The 15,957-nt window shown below is 42.8% G+C and overlaps 1 protein-coding gene across 1 annotated transcript in view; it reads left to right on the top strand.

Moving 5' to 3' along the window:
• LOC141110721 (dual specificity protein phosphatase 8-like) overlaps positions 1–15,957 on the top strand; it is a 39,200-nt gene that overhangs the window by 10,204 nt on the left and 13,039 nt on the right. The window contains exons 2-3 of the mRNA XM_073602261.1: positions 10,881–11,103; positions 14,300–14,429. Of these exons, the coding sequence (XP_073458362.1) occupies positions 10,891–11,103; positions 14,300–14,429 (343 nt within the window). The 5' untranslated portion in view covers positions 10,881–10,890. The remainder of the gene's footprint in view (positions 1–10,880; positions 11,104–14,299; positions 14,430–15,957) is intronic.

The following is a 15,957-nucleotide window of genomic DNA, read 5'->3' as shown; positions in this document are numbered from 1 at the left end:
ATTGGATGAGTTCAGGGGCAGCTGAAAAAAGCAGCCAACTGCCTCTGAACGTCTGTTTACCAGCAGCAGTGTACATGAGGCCTTGGTGAATTTGCACTGTCTGTGTTGCTGTTGGAGAGTTCATCTTACTTCCTGCCTGGTATAGTGTTGTCAGTGGGACAAGCAGTGAGGATAAATCTTTTTAAGGCAAGCCATAGATGATTTGATTTTCATTCCTTTCACCAGGGGTGGAAGGGAAGAAAATCACTTGATTACCCCATCAACACAGTGTTGATGGGGGAATCCCACCCGCAGCGCTTTTGTGTTTTGCCCCTGGCAGTAATCTCATCTCATGTAAAAAAAAAAAAAAAAAAAAAAATATCTGACAGGCTGGTTGTACCAACCAGCCTGCCCATAGATGGATCGAATCTGCTGAAACGACCAAGATTTGATCCATTTATGGTTGGCCTAAGAGCCTGAATAGGTAAACCTAACAGAGGTTCTAACTCGCCCCCACTCTATCCAAAGCTTAGGAACAAAAGGTTTTGGCTGGCCATACACTTAAATTATTTGGAAGTCAAAAAGATATTTATTTCACCTGAGTATCTGGAAATGTGCTGGAACACGGAGCTGCTCACTGTTGGTATCTAATGATACTACAGTCCATTACAGCACATACAACAGCTGCCTTGTTCAGTAATAAATAAAGTTTGTGTGGGCCATCGTGGCCCACACAAACTAAAGTGAAAATAAACCTGAAATTCTACTTTAAATCTACATTTTACACTACCCTGTGCACTAGGTGAAAACACAACTGTGTAATTTTACAGCAGCGCTAACAGCCTTGTCACCATGTGGGAAAATAATGAATAGGCTGTCAGGAACAGTAGGTAATAAAGCTGTTACAGGGGAATTCAGACAACCGAGCATGTGACATGACTGCTACACAAGCTTCAAATTTTCTTTATTAAATGTATTTCTATCTGTCGATGGGTCAAAATACAGCTATGAAAATGAGAGCTGCTCTTGCTTCTGCCCCCCCCCCCGCCCCCACCACCAGCAGCAGCAGTAGTTTACATTTGCACAAATATATTTCTGTCCCATTAGCAGTAAGAAATTGAAAAAAGTGAGCCTGCCCCATGTAGCAGTCATGTACTTACATTATCAACACATCTGCGCCTATTGTGTAAATGGAAAATAGACCGATATTTGAAAAACTATTATCATATGTAATTATGGCTACACTCATCTATACATCCAGATCCCTTGCAGGGCGTTAAAATATTTTCCTCAGACTTCCTCTGTGTGCCAGTCTTTGGATGTCTTGATTGGTTGTTGGGTTATTATGTGAGCCAGCATACAGGTGCCATGCTGCCAATGTACGCTGATCTGCACATGCACAGCTCAGTGTACAGTCAGATGACTGAGAGCAGGCAGGTAAGTTAGTTTTATTACAGAAGTTTTTTTTTAAAGTGTAGGCTTAGATTACACTTTAAACAGTTTGCTGTGTCTACAGTAGCCTGGCTGCCTGCTCAAGATGGTTATGCTGAAAGTTTCTGTAGAGTTAACAGGAAGTTGCTTGGGTTTGGCAAATACCTGTCAGCTTTATTGCTTTACGTTTGCTCAAAATCCTGAAAAGTGAGTCTGTTGCTGCATTTATGTACTATCGTACAATGCAACATTGCTAATAAAAATGGTGTGATGGCTTTAGAGGTCATTCATGCTAGTGTGCTAAGTGCATTAGTCCTGTGGCCATTCACTCTAAATAGCACCGCAACACAACTTGCAATGTAATGCACTGGCCTGTTCAAATGAATGGTCTGCCCTGACACATTAACTGGAATGAACTGCTCTGCAGCATGTCGTGGTGGTGTAAATAGGTCCTTTGGACCTTTTCCAAGAAGCTAGGATAATGCAGTGATATGCCTCAGCAGTCCTAAAGCCATAACACGTTATTTTCATGCTGTAGATCTGTTTGTGGGCTTAGCACTAAAAACATTCTAACCTTTTTATTGTCCTCAATCCTTTCCAATTGATATCCAATGAATATACTGTCCTGGGGTCAAGTTGTGAACTTGGGTATGGTCAAAGTCCAGTAATAAGTCATGGACCAAACTCTCTAGCATTTGTGGTTAACAATATACTGTGCTAATATTTTGTAGCAAATTGGAGGCTTGATCCTTGGAATCTGACAGAATTGGTGAATTGGCATGGAAATGTTGAAATTTGGTAAACAAAGGCAGGCAAAATCACTGGTAGAAAAAGAAATAACATTTGGCAATATGGTCTTGTAATTTGATATCGGTTCTTTCATCTGAGAATAAACAGTCAACATTATCAATTGACTGGAAATGGCTGTAGCGTGCCCTGTACTTATAAAGAATTTAAGCTTAACTCCAGTCTGGAACAAATAAATGCCCTTGCAGAGGGGTCCTGTATAGTATATGAAGTACTTGCTTACTATTAGACGTATAAAGCACAGAATTTTTAGAGCTAATTACATTTTTCAGTGGTATTGCATCATTAGTAAAGCAATCCTTTCTGGCAGTGAAACTAGCATCAGCCATGTTTAAAAAAAAAAAAAAGTTTTAAAGGTTCAGGTAAATGTTTGCAAGGGGATTTTATTCTGCATGTGGGGTAGAAACCTGTCAGAAGAGACAAATGGAAGTTGATGTATATACCGGGCAATCATTGACTCGCAAAAAGTAAGATGTACTCGGCTTCTCTTTAATCTTGATTCAGAATAGCAGGTCCTCTTCTCATACAGGAAAGACTTCAGACATCTGGCAGGAAGGGTAAAGGGTGTTTGCTTTTATTTTTTTGGGAGCTGTATCAGCTGTTCTGCAGCAGGTTCAAGGTAGTTATGGAAAGCTTACAAGTAATCTAATTTTGCAGATTAAAAAGCAACCTGTAGGAGACAAAAATAAAAGCTGTTGTAGAGACCCTGGGAGAACAGTTAGCCACACGAAGTAAGATGTTGTATTCACCTGTATGTCAGGCACTCTTTTCATATACAGGGAAAAAGTCTTGTTATCCAGCATGCTACTTGGTATACAGACCTGAATTCCACAATTGCTACTGTGACAATCAAACGGGTGACAACGCCAATGGTAAATCTCTGATATTGCAAAGAATCAACAGCATACGGTGATAAACTAAAGAACACTGTTGCCTGGCCGAGGCTTTTTTTTCTGAGGCCTTAACTTGTATCACTTAACTTCTATCACTTTGTGACAATTATAGTTTTCCCTTTTGCTAACAATGGCTTGATGGTGACTTCTAATACAGGAAACACATCACAGGCTGCTAGTGGAGAAGGCAAAGCTTTAGACCACTGGAGTTCACCTTTTTATTTGGGACCTAACATGCTGTGACTGAGAGGGGGTAGCTCAACTGGAAGGGCAAGTTCAACTTGAGTAATTCTTTGCCAATTCCAAAATGCCCTGAAATGCCCTGTTGGGATATCCCATGATTGGCAGGCAGAGATGAAACTAAAGTAATTAGAGCATATTTTTACTAACAATGCAAAATTATCTTTTAGGATGGTCAAGTGGCAGACACCAATAAATATAACATTTTTTCCCTTTATGTCATTCAGGACAGCCACTATTGAGAGATAGTCTCCTCCTCTTCCTGTAGAAAACACTGCGCCAGCCCATAAAACTCTCACTTCCCCTGCCAGACCTCAGTTAATAGTGTTTCCTCCGGAGGGGAGACACTGTGCAGGGAACCAGGCTGATACAATCAGGGAGATTGTGGCCTCTTTCAAAACATCCCCAGGGGAGCAGGGGCTTCCAAGCAGTGGATAGGTGGTACATACCCGCAAAACAGCAGCCACCCCTTCCTTGTCAAGCGTGGCATCAGGCTGTGGGGGCCCCCTATCGCGTCCACAGGGCCGCAGCAAGGGGACACTCCGCTCTCCCTGTACGCTGTGCAGGCCGCATTTTTTTGTTGGAACGAACGGGCTGGGCGACGTCATTTCCGGCGGAGGGCGGAAGTCTACCTTTAACCCGCGACTTCCGGTTCCGGGTCGCGTTGCTGATAGGGGGCCGGGCTCAGGCTGGAGGAGTCGGTTTACACGTGCAGACAGTGTGAGACTCTACACAGGCAACCACCTGCAGTCATGTCTGAGGCAGATGCTGCAGCTCATACGGACACTAGCTCCAGCCTTCCGAAGGTAAGAGTTCCCTGGGGAGGGGTCCTCTCTACCTAGGATTGTCCCCCCCCATGTACGGTTCCTTACTTAGGGGGGGACAGACCCCCTGGGTGGTCAGGGGGTGGGGGAGACTCGGATCCCTACAGGTGGGTCGGGTACACCCCCAGGGTTGTTTCTGTTAAAAAATTGCTGAATGTAATGTGCTTTCTGTATGTAATTTCAGAAATCCACAGAAAAGACAAAGTCCACTCATGTCTCTAAAAAGAAATGTGCCTCTTGTAGGGACAGTTTAGGTGAAGCTTGGACCAAGGTTCTGTGTAAGGAATGCATAGATTCCCTGGTCAAGGAAAGGGACTCTGAACAGCAGTCCGGCTTGGCAGCCTCTGTAAAGGAGCTGTCATCCACTTTTTCATCCTTTAAAATGCTTTTTGAGAAGTTTCAGCTTCCCCTTAATCCCATTCAGCAGGATTCAACCCCGCCTCATGCTCAGGGCTCGGCTGCTGCCAGATCCACTAGTATGGCTACGGCAGAAGAGGCTGCAGGCCCTTCCGGGGTGGAGCTTAGGCAACCAGACAGTGGCACTTCTGACTCCCATGAGGAATCAGAGGGAGAGGACCAGGACGGGGAGTCCAGGAAAATCTCCAGGTATAAGTTGTCCCTAGAGGAGGTGGAAGATCTCCTAGGGGCAATATATACAACCCTCGGTATACACGAGGATAAAAAACCCCTCTCACTCCATGACCTTATGTACAAGGGCTTAGGAGATCAAAAGAGAAAAGTTTTTCCAGTACACAAGGTTCTGGTGGAGACGATTAAAAAAGAGTGGCAGGATCCGGAAAGAAAGCCCTTCTTTAGTTCCCTTAAGAGAAGATTTCCGTTTTCAGAGGATCCAGCGTCCATTTGGAATAAAAATCCCAAACTGGATGCAGCTTTCTCTCAGGTCTCTAGGCACACAGACCTGGCGTTTGAGGACATGGGGGGCCTTATCAGACGTCATGGACAAAAGGATAGACTCACTACTGAAAAAGACGTTGGACTCGACAGTTGGTAACTTAAAACCAGAAATGGCTGTTACTGTGGTAGCCCGCAATTTAGAACATTGGCTTTTCCAGATTCAGGAGCATATTGAGGCTGGCACAGCTAAAGAGACTATCCTAGCGTCTTTCCCCACGATTCTGCGAGGCATCGCATACATAGCAGACGCCTCGGCAGAGTCAGTCCGTATGTCAGCCAGATCAGCGGCCCTGGCTATCTCGGCCAGGAGGGCCCTCTGGCTGAAGACTTGGCCGGGCGACGCCGCCTCTAAGGTCAAGTTATGTGGGATACCCCTGACAGGTGACCTACTATTTGGTCCTGGGTTAGATACAGTCCTAGACCGGACAGCAGACAAAAAGAAGTCCTTCCCACTCAAACGAAAGACCCCTACACAGAGAAAGAGGGGGTTTCGTCCGCAAAAGCGCAGGGAAGCCCCTAAACAGGGGGGACAGAAGAAAACCTGGGGCCAAAGAGGTAAGGGTAGAGGAGGGGCGATTTTTCGCCCTCCTGAAAAAGCCCAGAAAGATCAATGACGCTCTAAAAGCGGTGGGAGGAAGACTGGGGGCCTTCCTTCCACAGTGGGAGATCATTTCCCCCAATCGGTTCATCCTAGGGATCATAAGAAGGGGGTATCTCTTGGAATTCACAAGGCCCCCCTCACAAAGGTTCCTTGTCACGCAGCTTTCCAGCTGCACGACAAAAACCAAGGCCTTGTTAGACGCTCTGAAGGAGCTAGAACTACAAAATGTAGTTTGCAGAGTACCCAAGGGGGAGGAAGGAGAGGGGGTTTATTCCCATGTATTTATGGTAAAAAAACCCTCAGGAAAATTCAGATTGATTCTGAATTTAAAGCCCTTAAACAAGTCAATTTGTTACAAAAGATTCCGTATGGAGTCAATTTTTACGGTCAGGGCTCTGTTACCGCAGAATTGTTTCATGGTGTCTCTGGACCTCAGAGACGCGTATTTGCACGTCCCTATTGCAGAAACCTCTCAGAGGTTTCTCCGTTTAGCAATAAACCTGGGCGACGCAATACTGCACCTACAAATTCCAGGCTCTGCCCTTCGGGCTATCCTCCTCGCCCCGAATATTTACCAAAATCCTGGCAGAGGCCATGGCCTTCCTGCGACTGCAGGGTGTGTCAGTTATAGCCTATCTGGACGACCTGCTCCTTTTTGCAGTATCCCCAGAGAAATTGCTCAGGGACCTCGACCTGACAAAAAAGGTACTGACAGGATTAGGATGGCTCCTGAACTTAGACAAGTCCAGTCTCATTCCTTCACAGCGCATTATGTACCTAGGATACCTGCTAGACTCGACACTCTTGAAAGTTTTTCTTCCGAGAGAAAAAATTCTAAAACTGGACAGAGCAGTTTTATCTCTCCAGTGCAACCATCGGGTGTCCAAAAGGTCCTTAATGTCAACACTAGGTCTGCTGACCTCTACTCTCCCAGCAGTGCAGTGGGCAGGATTACACTTTCGTCCCCTGCAGTCATACGTACTAAGGGTATGGGACCACAGTCAGAAGGATCTAGACACCTTAGTACAAATTCCCCATCGATTAAAGAGATCTCTTTGGTGGTGGAGGAAGGAAGCGAACTTGTCGCAGGGACATCTGTGGCTTATTCCAGTTTCACGGATAGTAACCACGGACGCAAGCGGCAAGGGCTGGGGGGCGCATCTGGGATCCCTTCTAGCGCAGGGCGTATGGAGGGGAGACGAACTAAAAAGATCGTCCAATTGGAAGGAGCTGAGGGCGGTTGGCCTGGCCCTCAGGTTTTTCAAAAAAGAGCTTCAGGGCCACCATATACAGGTACGGTCAGACAATTCTTCTACCATAGCCTATATAAACAAACAGGGTGGCACCAGAAGCGGAAGTCTCCTGGCCTTAGCAACAGACATCCTAAATTGGGCCGAGACCAACACTCTCTCACTCTCAGCGGTTTTTCTGAGAGGAGAAAGGAATGTTATAGCGGACTTTCTCAGCCGGAGGAGGCTGAGAGAGGGAGATTGGGCCCTCAACCAGGAGGTTTTCAATCTCATATCCGAGAAATGGGGACCCCCGGAAGTGGATCTTTTCGCTTCAAGAGACAATGCGAAAATCCCCTGTTTTTTCTCCCTAAACGCAGGAGAAGGAGCACTGGGGGTGGACGCATTAACACAGAATTGGCATTTCAGGACATGCTATGCCTTCCCCCCTCCGGTGTTATTACCGGCGGTTCTGCGGAAGTTCCAACTAGAGAACACCTCCCTCATTCTAGTAGCTTCACATTGGCCGAAAAGGGCATGGTTTTCAATTCTCAGTCAGTTAGCTGTGGAACCGCCCCTATTCCTTCCACCCCAGGAGGATCTTCTCTCACAGGGTCCAATCCTCTGTCCACAGGTACACCAGTGGAAATTAGCGGCTTGGCTACTGAAGAGAGTATATTAAAATCTAAGGGATTTTCTCAGAAATTAATATCCACCCTTCTCAACAGTAGAAAAAAGGAGACGCGTCATATTTATAAAAAGGTCTGGCTCCTTTTCAACAAGTGGTGCACTGAAAACTCCTTCTCGGCGCAGAGCCCCATAGCTGTTTTGGAGTTCCTACAGTGTGGAGCAGACAAAGGGTTATCCATAGGTACCCTTAAAAGCCAGGTGTCAGCACTTAGTGCTTATTTAGAGAAATCTTTAGCCACCAATCCATGGGTGGTCAGGTTCTTTAGGGCACTGTCCAGGCAGAGACCTGTCTGAGGTCCCCCCTTTCCCGGGTGGGATCTATCTTTAGTGTTGCAAAGCCTAACAGGAATTCCCTTTGAGCCCTTGGACAAATGTCTGTTAAAAGAGTTAACCTTAAAAACAGCATTTTTAGTGACAACTGCCAGGAGAGTCATTGAAATTGAGGCGTTATCAATTAGACCTCCTTTTTGCATTATTTTGCCAGATAGAATAGTCCTTAAGACTGATCCAGCATTTTTGCCTAAAGTAGCATCAGGCTTTCACAGAAGCCAGGAAATAGTCCTACCTTCATTTTGTCCCAATCCTGCTGGAGAAGGGGAACTGAAATTTCATTTCTTAGATGTAAGGAGGTGTATCCTACAATACTTAGAGATGACTAAAACAATAAGAAAGTCTGATTCTCTATTTATTTTATTTTCCGGGTCCAGAAAAGGACTCAGAGCGTCTCGACGCACGATTGCCAGATGGCTTAGATTAGCTATTGGGCAGGCATATTCTCTAGCAGGGAAAAAGATTCCTATGGGCATAAAGGCACACTCTACCAGAGCCGTGGCAACTTCCCAGGCAGAGAAGGCTGGAGCAACGCCAGAGCAAATATGCAAGGCAGCGACATGGTCCAGCTACTCCACTTTCGTTAAACATTACAGAGTGGACCTGGTGGCGGCAGGTGAGCAGGCTTTTGGGCGAAAAGTTCTGCAAGCTGTAGTCCCACCCTAATTGGTAAGTGCTCGATTATCCTCTCAATAGTGGCTGTCCTGAATGACGTAAAGGGAAAATTAAAGTTACGTACCGGTAACGTCTTTTCCTGTAGTCTTTCAGGACAGCCCTAGTTACCCACCCTAAGCTTGGGGGGGTCTTATTTAAGACCAGAACGCAATATGATATTGATATGGAATGGTATGTTATTAATGTGTTCTTGTGTCTCCCCAGCTGACCGGAGGCTTGTAAAAACTGAGGTCTGGCAGGGGAAGTGAGAGTTTTATGGGCTGGCGCAGCGTTTCCTACAGGAAGAGGAGGAGACTATCTCTCAATAGTGGCTGTCCTGAAAGACTACAGGAAAAGACGTTACCGGTACGTAACTTTAATTTTTTTTACATGCTTGACTGTGACAATATAGTCTATTTGAATTGCAGCCCACAGGCCCAGGTCCAGGGCATGCAGGGCAAGCCTATATAGTAATACATAAAATAAAAATACTGACCAATACACTACTAATATGAGGATGACCAGTGCCAGATACCTGCTCAGTAAATTACTCACTGTATTTAGGGGCTGTTTTGGCTGGACTGCGTGCTGGGCTAGTGTGATGGTGGGCTGGCTGCTGCATTTCTGTGACTTGTTGCTGACTGGAATTTTTTTTTTTTTTTTACAAAACCAATTTCGTTGAATGTCTATAATTCCACTTTAATTGGCATTGAGTTGTCAAGTTTAAGATCTATAGTCTTGATCTTAGTCAGGCAGGGGAAATAAACTTTTCCATGCAGATTAATCGCTTAACCTAGTAACAGTGGCATGTTCACCTTGCAATTCCTGTGGGAAAAAGCAAGCCAGGATGAATGGTTGTCTGTCAAACAATATTAAAAGGGAACACAATTGATAGATGCCTTGGGGTGGGACTGTCTTTTAGTTTGCTGTTCCAGCGTGACTATATGTACAACTTTATTGGTTTGAACTAGATGTACTTGTGTTTTTTTTTTTTCAACATGAATAACTCAAATTTTAAATCCATAATTTGGCTTTTTTATGTACCATGTCTACTTTCATGGTGCTTAAACTCATGTGTTTTTTTTATTATGTATAAGGCTAGGTTCACACTGCTGCAGTGCGAATTTAGTGCGATTTTGTTCCGATTGCTTTGCGAATTTGCATTGCGAATTCTATATGTGTTCTTGCGATTCTACTGCAAATTTTGCAGTCTATGGAGCTGAATTCGCATCGCACACGGATCAAACTCGCACAGGACCTTTTTTTCCTGCAGGTTATATTCGCAACGCGTTGATGTGAACGGCACTAATGTTAATCTATGTAATTTAAATGACTTGCGAATTTGAGCGATTGCAACGGCTCAAATTCGCAATAGAATTCGCAGCAGTGTGAACCTAGCCTAGTACAGAGCAGTGAGTCCAGCAATTTCATTGTATTTAGAATGATTTTTTTTCTGCATGTAAATGAATGCCATAAATTCATGTTTTTGAATATGTAGAGGTTTATGTATGTAGCATTATTGTAAAACCGTTTACATTGAAACATTTTCGATTGCTGCCTTATAAACCCGATTTGACTTTATTATAATTCTTAAAGTGGTAATAAATCTCAAAACAAACACTTACTATATTGCAGATTAACAATTCTTAGATGTGATGGCTTCATTCGTTTTTTTTTCTTTTTTAGGCTTTCTTTTATTTTTCACTTTCTGATCCTGCCAGTAAGTTGTTGTTTTTCCAAATAAAAAGCTCTCCTACAATTGTTTCAGTTACAGGGTTGAGACAAACCATTAACCACTGGCAGAGGTGCTTACAATGATCAGCTTTTATTTATTCATGTAAAACCTTTATCCCATAAGGAAAAAACATTTTGCTGTAACTGCAGTGTGAGCTGGAGTTGTGCTGCAATATGTTATGGTAACTAAGCTGCTAGTACACCTAACACTCCCTTCCCCCTAGTCTGACAATGCTGCGATTCAAATGTGCCCCTTCATCCAGAGTGGATGAGTATTACCGGCCAGATAACATGGTGAAAATAGAGGGGAAAAGCCCAAAAAAAGAAAACTAATGGAGCCACCACATCTAAAAAAGCAGTACTGTATTAAATTTTTGGTTTTGGGGTTTAAAACCACTTTATTTTGAGATTTTGTTTTGATACACAACTTGAGCTGCAAAGTGTTCCTAAAAAAATATTTTAAGAGGTTGGCAAAGAAAGCATGCTATATCCATTTCCATGAATATATGTATATTCCATCTTCTTTTTTTATTTCATTTAAATTTTTGAACAGACCGTTTAACATGGGGGGAGAGAAGAAGCCACCTCAGGCGATACAGGCCCAGAAACTGGCTGGAATCTTAAGAGAGGACAGTGAAGGGGTCCTAGTAATCGACTGTCGATCGTTCACAGAGTACAACAATCTCCACGTGGTGGGTTCTGTTAATCTCTGCGGATCCAAACTGGCAAAGAAACGTCTTCTTAAAGAACTTCTTGTCCTACCTCATCACCCTAAGGTTGGTAGTATATTTGATAGTGGTTTGTAGAGCTATAAGGCTTCTTTGGGGACATTGCTTTTGATTCTGAACCAAGGCACTGTACTTTACTGGCCATACACCTTTTTAGTGTCCTCGATCTTGCATGCAGTACTTGTGAGCTTTATGTAGAGATGCCTTTGTTCTCCTTTGATAGTGCCACCAGAGTAATTTGAAACGCTCTTTGAGGTGGATGCATTGGTATGCTTAACTGTAGCTTTACAAATGACAAAATGTTCAGCATGATCAAATTAATTAGGCTCTGCTCTTGTTGGCACTATCGGTTCTTTTTTGTTTTGCTGGCAGGTGCACTGCTAGGTGTAAGTAACCTTTCCCTCAATAGATTTTCTTCATGGTCCCTAGGTCCACAGCCCCTCCCCAAGATGGGGGAACATTGTCTCATACTCGTGTAACTCATGGTTGCTTCTCCTAAAATCCCACAGGACAGTAATTGCTGTGTCCTCTCTACCCAGAAATAGTAAACCTTATTTGAGGACATTTCACCAGTCAGTAAACCGAAGCCCTGCTTGCAAAACGATATCCGGGTTGGAGCAGGGACGTGCAGTCAGGGGAGACTGCCATGAACATAAAAAAAAATATATAAAAATAAAATTTTAAGCTTCGAGGGTTGTAGCTCGGTGACCTGGGGTCACAGAGACCCCAAAATTTGAGGGGTAGGTAGCCGGAAATATACCCCACCACTGGTCACAATTGATTTATGGGGCTCCTGGGACCTATGGTTCCAGAGATACAGGCTCCTTGTGCAGCCTGTCAGAAGCTACATGCAGAGCGGCCAGTTTAACTACAAGCTTGCACACTCTGTTTGCAGCAGACTGAGAGGATGAGTTCACATTGCATCTCACTTCTTGTCAGAGGCACTGGACAGCTTGGAGCCTTGGACAAATGGTAAAGTACCATTGGCCCCAGCTATCCAATAAAAATGCTGCAGTGGAGGCTGTCCTCTCACTGCAGTGTCATAGAAGGGGGCATGTGTCTAAAAGACACATGCTCCCTCCCAGCCCTCTTAACTAGAAGGAAAAAACTTGGGTTTATGGGTATAAGATTTGCCCATAATCCCATGGTTTTTCTCAGTTAAGAGGGAGAATGAGAATCTTCTACTGCTGAAAAGATACTGTTTTTAAAAAAAATTTAACTAAATCGTATATTATGCTATATGCTCTAACATAATTTATTTATCGATTTACTGTGAAATTACTGGTTTGAAGTTATAACTTCAGTCATTTTTAAGCCACCTGCTTGAGTACAGATTTTGAAAATATAGTAAATTTACTATAAAAACAATCTAATAATTTGCACATTACTTACGGTAATTGCCACTCAGGCCAATTCTGACACTTCTCTCCTACATGTAAAAATTATATATATTTAGTTTTAGTCGTGTTAGTTTTTTTTCCAAAAAAAAAAAAAAAGTTTCATGAATACAAAAAAAACCTACCGTTTGCCCGATTTTCTTTTTTGTATAATATGAAAGATGATTTTATGCCGAGTAAATAAATAACATGTCACGCTTTAAAATTGCGCACACTTGTGGAATGGCGCCAAACTTCAGTACTTTAAAATCTCCATAGGCGACGCTTTAAATTTTTTTACATGTTTAGAATTGGAGGAGGTCTAGTGCTAGAATTTTTGCTCTCGCTCCAACGTTCGCAGCATATGTAACCTGTGTGTATCTGGCTCTGATACTAGTCAGTGCCTCACTAGCTACTGACCCCACCGCAAGTCCCTGGGTTGGAGCAATAAAGCTTTAAGTCACACAAACAAGTTGCCATTTACATTTAAGTAAACCGTACACATTGATACTGCTTACTTTTAAATTGCTATGAATCATCCAGCCTTAAAATAGGCTATCTAGTTTAAAATTGTTGCGGAATAAACACCGGCAACAAGGTAACTTGGGTTCTGTTCATGATTGTTTTTCCATTTTTGGTATACTTTAAAGTGAACCTGATCTTTGCCCTTTCAGGGCAACACAACAGGTTCACATTAAATCTTGCAGTAAAAAAAACAAAAAACAGTCCACAATCTGCTTAGTGTTTGTTTTTGTTTTTTTGTTTTTTATTGCAAGGTCTGTTTTAACTTTCTTCCCCAGCAGAATAAATCTTCCTGTGTATACTACAAGTCACTAGAGTCTTATCTTTCACAGGGCTATGGAATCCCCTTGTGACGGTACGGATTGTCCTAGTATTGTACCATGTGTTTCTGTTGGCTCCTGGTGATAGAGTGCAGCAGGGGCCAAGGGAACAAAGTAAGGGGTAAGCTGGCCATACTCAAATTCCAGCCACATACATTCTGAATCTGCCAAAATGTAGGTTTTGGGTGGCCCTTTTAGGCACCACCCGGCTGGACAAAACTTGATTGATAAAATTCAAGAAGCTGGGCCTAAAATTGTCAGTTGAACAGTGACTGCTTCTTTTTTAGAACAGTCACTCTTGAGGTATTCAAGCAGCCATGGGTGCTGGCGGGGCGGATTCCTCCATCCATGCTGTTAAGCATGGTGGCGGAATCATGGCTAGTTTTAGTTAGGGGTGGGGGATTAAAGCATATACCTATTGCTTTGCCCTGATGTTTGCTGGAGGGCTGAAAGCAAAGTCCCAGTAAATGAAAGTATGTTTGTACAAATTTGTAAAGGTATATCGGCACAAAGGATTATTTCAATATCTTAGATTTTTGAATTCCCACAATTTTGTTATGTTTTTAAATACAACAATACATTTTCATCATCTGGTTAAACCCACTGAAGTGAGTTGGTGACAGTAGGATACTCCTATAAATCCAGTATCGAATATTGTATACAAAGGTTGTAGCGTCCTCCTATACCTCAGGGGAAATCCAACCCAAATACATTTATTGTCTCTAAAGTAAATAAAGCTAATATCCCGGTGAACAGTGTATGCATATTTGGCTTTAATGTTCTGTCAGCTATTTTATAGCACTTGTTTGTTACAGTGGGGTTGAATTACTAAAACTGGAGAGTGCAAAATCTGGTGCAGCTCTGCATAGAAACCAATAGGCTTCCATGTTTTATTGTCAAAGCTCAATTGAACAAGCTGAGGTTAGAAGCAGATTGGCTACCATGCACAACTACACCAGATTTTGCACTCTCCTGTGTCCGCATAGATTTTTTTTTTTCAACTTTCTTTTTGGTTCATCTAAACAGATTGACCCTTCTTTTGAGAAGCAAGTTGTGGTATATGATCAAGGCAGTCAAGAGCTATCTGCTGGCCATTTTGTCTCATTGGTTGTAGGGAAACTGGAGAAAAAATACAGCTCGGTTTCTCTTCTAGAAGGTAAGCAGTTCCTGAAGTCTTTTATTATAGCGAGAGTGCATAAAAGGCAACATTTGCAGGCTGTATTTAGGTTCTTTTTGGTCTCTATCTGTCTGATCTGCTTCCAAAGCTCTTAAAAGTATGCACTACGGTGGTGTTAACACCACCAGACCTGAGTTTTGTAACATTGAGCCCGGGTTCACACTATAATGTGCTGCGGACTGCACAGGAGCGCTGTGCGTCCCTGTTCACCGTTTCAGGGACGAATCAGGGCCGATTCTATGCCTGAATTCGGCACTGAAACGCAGCCAAAGACGCACAGCATTTTTGTGCAGTGCGCACCACAGCCGCCCCGGAGATATGTGAACCAACTCCATATGGAGCCAGTCACATTCTCCTGCTATGCAAATTAGATGTGCGGAAACGCACATCTAATTCGCATAGGTGTGAACCCGGGCTGAGGCAGCGGGAGAGTGTGTGTAAAGCTAGCATACAGGAATTTATCAATGATCTGACAGTGGAGCACAGAGAAGGTACATACAGTCTGCCTATGGTGTCTCCTAGGCACCAAATCTGTTATTTTTGCTTAGTATTGGCAAAGCACAGGTTCACTTTAGAGTGTCATTCACTTTGACATGTTTGATTATTGTGTAAACAGTATATAGATGGGTTCAGTGACCCACCAGCTCTCGAGATCTGACACTGTTGGTGAGATCTCTGCACTAGTGTTCTCAGCCTTTCCTACCCTCTACAGCTGTAAGAAGGGTGGTCATTCCCTCCTTTTTGTGAAATTACACATTATTGTACTACATAGAGAATGCAGAGTCAGTAACAAAAATATACAGAAGCAATAAGATTCTAGTGGTGAATGCTACAGATCGGTATCCACACAAATATTACCATACTTTTTAAATGGCTAAACCATATTAAGTTTCCCTTGTTTCTGAATAATAACTTTTAGTTGCTGAACAAAAGCTAAAAGTGTAGCCATTCTGAATTCACAAAAAATGGCATTTTGCAGAGCTTGCAATTATTTCAAAATCTAGCATTTCTGTTTTCTAATATATCAAGCGTGATTGCATGACAGAAAGCAAAATCTATCATTTTAATGTTACTGCCTAATAAATTTCATGACAATATAAGGCAATATTTAAATGCAGTTATAAAAAAGTTTCTGAATGTACCATTTCAATTAAAGCACTGGGGGAATCGAATAAGTATTACATTACAATAAATTTTTTTTTTTTTTTTTTTGAATGGTGGTGATACCATGAGTAGAATGACCTAAGTTACATTAAGAAAATTGTCTTTCTTATTGATTTTTTTTCTATTCGTTTAAAATTGGTCGACTGACAAATTAATCTATTTCTGAGTTATATCATGTTCTAAAAGGCTCAGCTACTATGCGGTTACTGGATTTCAATGTATGATGCATGATCCCGTGTCTGTGGCTTAGGTCATTACCCTAGAGAAAAACCAGAGAGGCTGCTGAATGGGAATTGTGTTGAGGAGGTAATGGGATGTACTCTTTCAGCATGAATCATCTCTA

Source organism: Aquarana catesbeiana, linkage group LG10, assembly GCF_042186555.1.
Source record: "Aquarana catesbeiana isolate 2022-GZ linkage group LG10, ASM4218655v1, whole genome shotgun sequence".
Taxonomy (NCBI): domain Eukaryota; kingdom Metazoa; phylum Chordata; class Amphibia; order Anura; family Ranidae; genus Aquarana; species Aquarana catesbeiana.
Note: the sequence above shows the minus strand (reverse complement) of the source record. Positions and strands in the feature narration are given on the sequence as shown.